We start from the raw sequence: 11,239 nt of genomic DNA on the forward strand, positions 1-11,239 counted from the left end.
GAGGGGATCGGAGGAGCCCCCAAGTAGATAAAGATCAATGTGCCTATTGCAAGGAAAAAGGACATTGGGCCAGAGATTGCCCTAAGAACCCAAAGAGATTTAGAAGACCAGGGCACCAGGCTTCCCTACTAACTTTAAAAGATTAGGGAGGTCAGGGCCAGGAGCCCCCCCCCTGAGCCCAGGATAACTCTTAATGTTGGGGGGCAACCTGTCACCTTCCTAGTGGATACCGGGGCACAGCACTCGGTGTTGACCCATGCCCCGGGACCCTTGAGCGACAGATCGGCTTGGGTCCAAGGAGCGACCGGAGGGAAAAGATACCGTTGGACGACTGACCGAAGAGTGCAGCTGGCAACCGGACCCGGACTTAGGACTTTCGGGTCAACTGACCTGGACCAGATTGCCTCAAGGCTTCAAAAATAGTCCCACGTTGTTTAATGAGGCTCTCCATCGGGACCTCGCAGATTTCAGGGTCCAGAATCTGACTCTGATACTTCTACAGTATGTGGATGATCTTCTATTGGCGGCAACCACCGAAACAGTGTCGCCAGGGCACTGAGTCCCTGTTACAAACTTTGGGACAATTAGGCTATAGAGCCTCTGCAAAGAAAGCACAACTCTGCCAAACCCAGGTTACATATCTGGGATATCAGTTGAAAGATGGACAGAGGTGGCTAACTGCCGCCCGCAAGCAGGCGGTGACCAACATTCCCGCCCCAAGGAATTCTCGCCAACTACGGGAATTCCTGGGGACCGCAGGTTTCTGCCGCCTATGGATTCCTGGGTTCGCCGAAATGGCAGCCCCCCTTTACCCCCTTACAAAGCAGGGAGCAACGTTTAACTGGGGGGCTGAACAGCTACAGGCCTTTGATGACATCAAGCAGGCTCTTCTGACCTCTCCCGCTTTGGGCCTTCCCGATATCACGAAGCCCTTTGAATTGTTTGTGAATGAAAAGCAGGGCTACGCAAAGGGAGTCCTGACCCAAAGATTGGGGCCCTGGAGACGGCCTGTAGCCTACCTCTCTAAGAAATTGGATACAGTTGCCTCTGGCTGGCCACCTTGTTTGCGGATGGTGGCAGCTATAGCCGTTTTAACTAAGGATGCTGGCAAATTAACTTTGGGACAATCATTGACTATCTTGGCACCTCATGCAGTTGAGGCCTTAATCAAACAACCACCAGACCGGTGGCTCTCCAACGCCCGTATGACTCATTATCAGGCTATGCTCCTAGACACAGACCGGGTGCACTTTGGACCAGTTGTTGCACTAAATCCAGCAACTCTGCTTCCCCAACCAGAAAATATAGAATATCATGACTGTCTTCAGATCCTTGCAGAAGTACACGGGACTAGACCAGATCTAACGGATCAGCCCCTCCAGGACGCGGATTTCACCTGGTACACTGATGGGAGTAGCTTTATAAATAATGGAGAGCGGAGAGCCGGAGCAGCCGTCACTATGGAAACTGAGGTAATTTGGGCTCAGGCCCTCCCACCGGGGACTTCGGCTCAGAGGGCTGAACTCATCGCCCTAACCCAGGCGTTCCAAATGGCGGAAGGTAAAAAGCTTAATGTTTACACTGACAGCCGTTATGCTTTCGCCACAGCACATATCCATGGAGAAATATACCGAAGACGAGGGTTATTAACCTCAGAAGGCAAAGAAGTTAAGAACAAATCTGAAATTGTGGCCTTACTTAAGGCCTTGTTCTTACCTCGAAAATTAAGTATTATCCATTGTTCAGGACATCAAAAGGGACAAACCCCAGAAGCCCGAGGCAACCGATTGGCAGATACTACGGCTCGAAAAGTAGCCCTTGGAAACGAGACCCCCTCCCAATCTTTTTCCTTAACTGCAGAAGAGATTCAGTCTACACCAGATTGTCCCCTTTCATATAGCCCTGAGGATATAAAAATATTAAAAGAATTGGGGGCGCAACACGATGCCGAAAAAGGCCATTGGATATTCCATAACAAACCTGTCATGCCTCAAAAGCAGACACACGAGTTAATTACCTGTCTACATAAATTGACTCATCTCAGTAGTAAAAAGATGAAAGCCCTCCTGGACAGAGAAAAGAGTCCTTATTTTTTTCTGGGACAAAATAAAAGCTTACAAACTGTGGCAAATGAATGTGAGGCTTGTGCACAAGTTAATGCAGGAAGAACCACACTGGGACCAGGAACCCGAGTGCGGGGACACCGCCCCGGGACTCACTGGGAGATTGATTTCACCGAAATAAAGCCTGGACAATATGGTTATAAATACCTTCTAGTGTTCGTGGATACCTTCTCAGGGTGGGTAGAGGCTTTCCCCACCAAGCATGAGACTGCGAACATCGTGACCAAGAAACTGTTAGAAGAGATCTTTCCAAGCTCATTTACAGGCACTGCAGCTCGTGCAAAAAGAAATCTGGAAGCCGCTTGCTGCTGCCTATCAAGAACAATCAGATAAACCAGCGGTGCCCCATCCCTTCCAGATAGGAGATACGGTGTGGGTCCGCAGACATCAGACCAAGAACCTGGAACCTCGGTGGAAGGGCCCCTACACCGTTCTTCTGACCACACCAACAGTGCTCAAAGTAGACGGCATCTCATCTTGGATCCACGCCTCCCACGTCAAGGCTGCCCACTCTTCAGAGAAAGAGAGCAACGCCACGCCAACATGGAGAGTCCAACGCACTCCAAATCCTCTAAAGATAAGACTTACCCGTGGGGCTCCCTGATTATTATAGGAGTCATGTTAAATTTTAACTTGGTTCACAGCAGTCCCCATATCTCCCGGTCGATGACTTGGGAAGTCCTCTCTCAAACCGGGGATGTTGTGTGGTCAATCTCCCAAATTGCCCCTCCTGGGACCTGGTGGCCTGACTTAACCCCTAATGTGTGTGATTTAGTTGCCGGTCTTAATAATTGGGACATCCCCTCAATAGATCCTGCAAAAGAAAGACCTAAATGTGTCCCTAAGTCCGAACATGGCTTATGTCCATGCCATCGGGCACCTTATAAGATACCAGGATGCTCCCATCCCCGCTTTCGAGTAGAACTGCAAAAACTTCCATTCTATGTTTGTCCAGGAAATGGAAGAGATAAAACGCAGGCACACACATGTGGAGGAATAGATGCTTATTTTTGTGCTGCATGGGGTTGTGAGACATCTGGGACAGTCTATTGGAAACCCAACAAAAAAGATTGGATACAGGTCAGCCGGAGTAAGCATACTCCGACCAGCTCAGGACCCGGCACTTGTTTTTTTAACCCTGGAAAAAAATGGTGGAAAGGTGGAGATTGTAAAGATTTCTCTTGCAATCCCCTTAACATTTCCTTTACCCCTGAAGGAAGGAAAATAAATGACCTGCCAGAATGGATTAAGGGAAGGACCTGGGGTCTGAGATTTTATATGTCAGGAACAGATCAAGGATTCATTTTTACTCTCAGATTACGGCTGGACCAGGGCCCCTCAAAACCTATTGGTCCCAACCCTGTCCTCCCTAGACAGAGAAAACCCTCCTTATTGGCACCCCAGCTCCAAGTTCCACAGGTTCGAAATATGTTCCAAAATATTACTACATTATCTCCACAGATTAGTAACCGCGTTGTGACAACCACAACAGGGGACAGGTTATTCGATTTATTGCAAGGAGCCTATTCGGCCCTTAATCTCACGGACCCAGATCAGACTCAAGACTGTTGGCTATGTCTGATCTCTAGACCTCCCTATTATAAAGGAACCGCCATCATAGGAAATTATACTAATCACACTTCTACACCCATTAACTGTACTACTGTTCCTCAACATAAATTAACCCTGTCTGAAGTATCTGGGCAGGGTCTTTGTATAGGAACCATTCCCAAGACCCATCAGGCACTATGCAGTCAAATCAAACCATTAACTAAAGGGACCTATAATTTAGTAGCTCCCGATGGAACCTATTGGACATGCAATACTGGGTTGACTCCATGCATTTCTTCTGTGATACTTAATATGACTTCTGATTATTGTGTTTTAATAGAATTATGGCCTAAGATTGTCTACCATGATTCCGAATATATTTTTAACCATTTTGAAAATAGATTTCGAACCAAGAGAGAACCAGTGTCCCTCACTCTGGCTTTATTACTCGGGGGCATGACCATAGGAGGAATTACGGCAGGAATAGGGACAGGAACCACCACCCTCATACAAACCGGTCAATTTAAACAGCTCCAAAATGCTATGCATAATGATATAAAAACATTAGAAGAATCAGTTAGTGCCCTTGAAAAGTCTTTAACCTCTCTCTCAGAAGTAGTACTGCAAAATAGAAGAGGATTAGACATCCTATTCCTACAACAGGGAGGACTATGTGCGGCACTCCAAGAAGAATGTTGCTTTTATGCAGATCATACGGGGTTAGTGCGAGATAACATGGCTAAACTTAGAGAAAGACTCAAACAAAGACAGCATTTACTAGAGTCAGAACAAGGTTGGTTCGAGAATTGGTTTAACCGGTCACCTTGGTTCACTACCCTAGTATCCTCAATAATGGGACCCCTAATTATTTTTCTCTTAATTTTGTTTTTTGGACCCTATATTCTCAAGAAATTAGTTGCACTTATTAATAACAGATTTGCACTTATTCAAACCTTAGTAGTAACCTTGCATTCCGTACCATACCAGGTCGCCCGGTCCCGGTACCGTGCAATCAAACAAAATGATCCAGAAATCCTAGAAATAGAAACCACTACCACCTAGGCGAATGAAAGATTTCATTCGGAGTTAAAAGAAAAAGGGGGGAATGAAAGACCCTCACCAAAAGGCATGAGCTCTAGCAGCAGCAACGCCATTTTGCAAGGCTTAGAACTAAGTATAGCAGGATCTCTGGGAAGGAAGTGGACAAGGACAGGACAAGCTTGCCTCATATCTGTGGTCAAACATCTGGCCCCCAAATAAGGCAGAAATATTAGGAAAGAGAGCTAACTCAGCGCCAACTCAGCTGTTATCAGAGATAGGGAACCAACTCAAGGCTAAATCAGTCATTGTTGAAAATTCCCGGTATCAAAATAAAGTTGCCGTCACCATGACCCTGGCCTTATAGAAATCCACCAATCAGAGTCCTGTAACTATGCTTTTTGCTTCTGTAATTGCGCTTTTTGCTCCTGAGCCCTATAAAAACCCCTAGACCCCAACCTGGGGCGCGCAAGTCTTCCAAAAGACTTTGTCGCCCCAGGTACCTGTGTATCTGAATAAACCTCTTGCTGTTTGCATCCGCTCAAGTGGTCTCGTTGTTCCTTGGAAGGGGCCTCCTCAAAAAGAAAGTACCCCTCGGGGTCTTTCAGAGACGATAGGCGTGGCTACTGCCTACTGGTTCTTGCACACTCAGAAAACTCCAAAAAAACCTTGCAGACCAGCAGTCTAGGTTGTGAGTGGCAGAGAAGGACATAAGCACAGGTCATCATGCTGTGGATTGCTGAAAACACTCAGTGTTGATAGAGGCTTGGGCAAGGCTGGAGTCCAAAGCGATCTCTCTCTCCTGGGGTCTCAGTGCTTTCCTGGCCTGCTGTCCTCCTCCCAACAAGTGGGCCATCAGCAATGCCCAGGCTCACACCCTGGGCCCTCGCAACTTCACCAGAACTCTCTGTGGTTCGGTGCTTCGATCAGAAGGTGGCTTAATCTTGGGCTGGCAGAGCTAAGAGCATCACCCTGATGGTGACTCCGCATTCCTTTCCCTCCAGGGAGGGGCCAGGCAACCGTGCCCTGAGCATCCCACAAGGGGGGTGGAGTAGGGAGTCACAGGGCACGGGAAGGGGCGGTTCAGGATGTCTTGCATGCCTGCCTCCAGATCCCCGTGTCCATGTGCTCTGAGAGCTGCCGGCCCCGGGCAGAAGAAGAAGGCCGTGGGCATGCACCCCTGCTGCTTCGAATGCATCAACTGCGTCCCCGGCACCTTCTACAACCAAACTGCAGGTATAGCTCCCGTGTCGGCACACCTGCCCACACCTGCCCACACCTGCCCACATGTGCCCACACATGCCCACACCTGCCTGCAAATGTCTGTATGTGTCCATACCTACCCGCACCTGCCTGCATGTGCCAGCATGTGTCCGCACCTGCCAACACATGCCCACACCTGCCCGTACCCACCTGCCCACACAACCTCTGGGGTGCTTCCTTTGTCCAGGGTCTCTGGGGTGTCTGTTGGGATGTTTAAGTGTCTGAAGGCCAGGGACTATGTCTGTCTAGAGCTCAGGCCAGAGATGCCCACTGGATGATGAATGGATGAGTGAGTGAATGACTGAATGGCTCTTCCCATTGAAGGATACCTTCTGGCAGGCAGGATCTGATTTAGGAGGAGAGCTGAAAAGTTCATGGGTGATGGACTTTAAAGGATAGGATGATAAGCCACAGCTTACAACACCGGCATCCTGGGGCATCAGTTCAAGTCCTGGCTGCTCCACTTCCAACCCAGCTTCCTAATAATGTGCTGGGAAAACAGCAGAAAATGGCCCAAGTGCTTGGGCCCCTGTGACCACATGGGAGACCAGGATGGAGTTCCTGGTTCCGGCTCCCTGGCTTCAGCATGCTCTGTTCTGGTCATGGCGGTCGTTTGAGCCAGTGGATTCTGTACGTCCCCTGACCCCCATCACTCTGCCTTTCAAGTGAATGAATCTTTCATAAATGAAGTGATTGCGCTACACAACCTTTTTGATGCCTCTGCATTGTTCATTCATCACAGAGATTCTCCATAAACCTTTGAAAGACCCGTTTGTATGTATAGATTTTGAAAACTGATGTTTAAATATCTGTTTATTTGAAAAGCAGAGTTACAGAGAGAGAACTGAGACACAGAGAGATATTCCAACTACTGGTCCACTCCCCAAATGGCTACTACAATGGCCAGGACTGGACCAGACTGCAACCCAGACCCTGGAACTCCATCTGGGTCTCTCAAGTGTGTATAGAGGACCATGCACGTGGACCATCCTCTGCTGCTCTTCCAGGAGCATCAGCAGAAAGCTGGATGGGAAGTGGAGGAACCGGGACTAGAACTGGCGCCCATATGGGATTCCAGCTTCACAGGTTGCAGCTTAATTCACTGAGCCACAACACTGGCCCCAAGGATCTCAAGATGTTTGTACTTGTCTTCCAACTCTGCTTGCCACAAACTTAGGAAGTCCCCCTGTGTGTCTCTGCTGTCCTGTGGGCCCAGCAGCATCTGCTCACAGCGCTGCTCAGCAAAGGCTGTGTGTGTGAATGCTCCCTCACCAGCAGGGTGGGGACAGTGGTATCTCTGGCCCCCATTAGTGCTCAGCATGGGGAAACTGGGACCCCAAATGAATCCTCCTTCATGGTATCCCTGAGGCTTCTATCTCCTGGGCCTGGAACAGCTCAGGACACACAGTGGGTGTTAGATGAAAGCTTGCCAAGCGGCTCCCTCTGCCTCCCCTCCTGCAGCACCAAGGTTTTCTCTGTTCTTCCTTGCCCCCTTCCTCAGGAATCCATCCCAGTGGATGGATTCACAAAAAGAAAAACAACAAAAAATTGCTGAATGAGTTCTTTGAATGTTTCCTCTACCAGAAGTGACAGGTCTTGGAAGGGAGGAATTACCATTGGTAGGAGGGCTGGGATCACATCCTGCCTCTGTGACTTATTGCTTTGTGATTTTGGGGCAAATGATTTACCCTTTGCTGGCCTCTGTCTTCACATCTGGGAAATGGGTTTCTGGGCAATGCATGGTGAGAGACTCAGCGAGCGTCGGCCATGACCATTGGGGTGGCCAGCCCAACACAAGGCTCTGGGGATGTGGGTGCTCGGGCAGCGGACCTGGCTGACGGCAGCTGCTGTGGGTGTTTGCAGAGGAGTTTGACTGCCAGCCCTGCCCGATCCACACGTGGTCCCACCAGAAAGACACCTCCTGTTTCTTGCGACGGTTCATCTTCCTGGAGTGGCATGAGGCCCCCACCATCTGCGTGATCCTGCTGGCCGCCCTGGGCTTCCTCAGCACTCTGGCCATCCTGGTGGTGTTCTGGAGGCACTTCCAGACGCCCATGGTGCGCTCGGCGGGGGGCCCCATGTGCTTCTTGATGCTGGCACTGCGGCTGCTGGCTTTCGCCATGGTGCCTGTGTACGTGGGGCCGCCCACGGGCTTCACGTGCCTCTGCCGCCACGCCCTCTTCAACCTCTGTTTCACCGTCTGCACCGCCTGCATCACCTTGCGCTCCTTCCATATCCTGTGCATCTTCAAAGTGGCGCGCCACCTGCCGCGCGCCTACCGCTACTGGATCCGCTACCACGACCCCTACGTCTTCGTGGTGCTCCCCACGGTCCTCAAGCTGATCATCGTGCTGGCCAACTCAGTAGCCACCACCACCAACCCCACCTACCACACGGACCCTGAGGACCCCACGGTCATCATCCTGTCCTGCCATCCCACGGCGCTGCTGTGCAATGCCAGCCTGGACCTGCTGCTCTCCCTGGGGGGCTTCACCTTTGCCTTCATGGGCAAGGAGAGCTGCCCACCAACTACAATGAGGCCAAGTTCATCACCCTCAGCATGACCTTCTCCTTCACCTCCACCATCTCCCTCTGCACCTTCATGTCCGTCTACGAAGGGGTGCTGGTCACCATCATGGAGGTCTTGGTCACTGTCTTCAACCTCTTGGCCATCAGCCTGGGCTACTTTGGCCCCAAGTGCTACCTGAGCCTCTTCTTTCCTGAACGCAACACACCCAGCTACTTCAACAGCGTCATCCAGGGCTACACCATGCGCAAAGACTAGAGCCGCGAGCAGACAGGGAGGGGGACTTGGCAGGGGAGAACTTGGAGTGCTAGCCAGCCACTGCTGATACCTCCTCCACTCCTGGCATCTCTCTCCAAGTCTTTGCACCCCGGTAATTTTTGTCCACATAGCAGTGGACACCTGAAATACACATCATTTCATTCCTATGAGCTATAGGTGCTGTCATTGCTTCTAGAAAAAAAAATGACCCCATACGACCTTGGTCTCTTGCACACTGTTGGTCTCCAACAGCTGTCTGCAGTGTCAGCCTACAGCGCCATCCGGTGGCCACAGTAGACATCTGCGGGTGCTGGCTCGTGGCCTTCACTCATTCATGTTCAAGGCTTGGGGAACCTGTGAGTGGGCTGGGGTAGTTGAGGGTGTGAGCTCCAGAGCAGCCCTAGCCTCATAGCCTCCCTGCCTTGTGCATCTGCGTCTCATTTTTTGATTCCCAAAGAGCTCGGACCCAGGCTTTTGTGCTCTGTTTCGGTGATGGTTGGGCATCGTGGGTGCTTAGTGAATTAGTGGGTGCTTGTGAATAAACCCCATCTGGGTAAAATGAGTACACGTGTTTTCTTCAGCAGGCTCCTGAGAAAGAGCATGTGGGATGAGAGAGAGAGAGAGCGAGTGAGCGAACGAGCAAGCTTGGGTAAGTCTCAGGATCGCCACTTCCAAGCTGTGTGGCCTCAGGCCCGTGATATACAGCCAGACTTCAAAACAGGAACAGTAGCAGCTTCACAGCGACCTTCAAGGGTCAGAGAGGATGTGTGGAGAGTGGATACGCTAGGTTCTGCATAAGCACGAGCCGCTGGAAACCTACGCGTGCCTGGAACCACAGTACATCACAGAACTGGCCTCTGCAAGAGGCAAACTCCTGCTCCCTGTCTTCTCCAGCTGTTCCACAAACTCTGGGCATGGTGTGGGCGGCACTCAGACCTCATTCCCCCTCTGGGTCCCATGGAGTCGCCACAAAGCAGGTCAGGGATGCACAGACCCCACCCCTGAGCACCACGGAAGCTCCAGCTCAGCTTCAGGGGGCTCTGACTTCTTGGCATGCAGGGCTATCATCAGGTACCGGGGGCCACAGCTTCAATGCCAAAGCCTCAAGCTGCCACCCAGAGAGACTCCCTGGCTTCCTCAGCTGCACCCAGTTGGTGGAGGAGAGAGCCAGGGTCAGGGCTCCCTCCGCTGCCTGCTGGGCCCAGGAGAGGCAGAGGTGGCTTGCTGGTTGAAGTGACAATGTGGGGGTGGCGTGGAACCCCTCTGGGATGACCCTGCCCAGAGGAGCTGCCACCTGCTCACAGGTGGCTGGGAAGGCAGGACAGCCTCTCCCTGCCCTCAGTTTACCTCCTTCACAGTCAAATGGGGCCCGGTGGGATTGGGGCTTGACTCATCTGGTATTTGGGGATATGCCTGGGGCGGTAGCTGCTTCCTCCTCTGCGCATCTTCCTGAAGACTGACAGGTAGCAGGTGTATCGTGAGGCCTGGCCAAGCTATGGCTCTGTCAACTCCTTTCACATTCCCTCCACCACCCATTCTCTCAAACCACTGCCTCATTGATGCATCTCTCATAGCCCGGAACACCGGATGCTGAGCGGTGTTGTAAATAGAGGGCAAGTGTTGGGGCCAGTGGTTAAGTCAGGATGCCTGCATCTTGTATGGGAGTCCCCGGGGTTGAGCAGCTCTACTTCTGATCCAGCTTCCTGTGACTGCATGCCCCAGTAGGCTGGAAAGGATGGCTCAGGGGCTGGTCTCCCTGCCACAAACGTGGGCGTGCCAGGCTCTAGTTTCAAGGGACCCCGCTCTGGCTCTTGTGGGCATTTGAGACGTGAACCGGTAGATGGGGCTGTCTTGTGGCCATCCGAGACGTGAACCGGTAGATGGCGCTGTCTTGTGGACATCCGAGACGTGAACCAGTAGATGGCGCTCTCTGTCTCGCTTTACCTTTCACATAGTCAACAGATCATCACGTTCAGAACAAATAGGGTCTTTCTGGGAGAGACCAGTTCCAGTATGCCCCAGGATACCGAACCCCAGGAATACTGAAGTCCCTTATACAAAGGTGCTGAGCAGGACTGGACGTTTGGCCTGGAGGCTGTCCACATCACCCCTGGACATGCCTGAGTTCAAGTCCCACCTCTGGCTCTTCATTCCAGCTTCCTGCTGAGGCAGACCCTGGGAGGAAGTGGTGCTGGTCCAAGTGATGGATTCCTGCCACCCACTTGGGAGCCCTGGGGGAAGTTCCTAGCTTTCAGTTTTATGATCCGGCCCAGCCTAACATCACAGGCATCCCTCTGGGGACTGAGCCGGAGAATGAGAGCTCTCTGTCTGCCTTTGTTTTAGAACATGGTCAGTGTATGGTGGGTTCAAGCCATAGATGTAAGAGCCATGGATGCAGAGCCAGGTGTGACTCTGCTTGAAGCCATGCCATGGCACTGGCCACAAGGCCACAGCCAGCATGTACTGCCAGACCCCTCGC

The 11,239-nt window shown here is 51.5% G+C and overlaps 1 protein-coding gene across 1 annotated transcript; it reads left to right on the forward strand.

Annotated features, from left to right (window-relative positions):
* The first annotated feature begins 794 nt into the window (after positions 1-794).
* On the forward strand, positions 795-8,760 carry LOC131478217 (taste receptor type 1 member 2-like). The gene is given in 4 exon segments (XM_058656432.1): positions 795-940; positions 5,824-5,948; positions 7,839-8,488; positions 8,491-8,760. Coding segments are annotated over 4 exon segments (1,191 nt in total).
* Positions 8,761-11,239: the final 2,479 nt, after the last annotated feature.

The sequence above is a fragment of the Ochotona princeps genome, chromosome 2 (genome assembly GCF_030435755.1).
Source record: "Ochotona princeps isolate mOchPri1 chromosome 2, mOchPri1.hap1, whole genome shotgun sequence".
NCBI lineage: Eukaryota > Metazoa > Chordata > Mammalia > Lagomorpha > Ochotonidae > Ochotona > Ochotona princeps.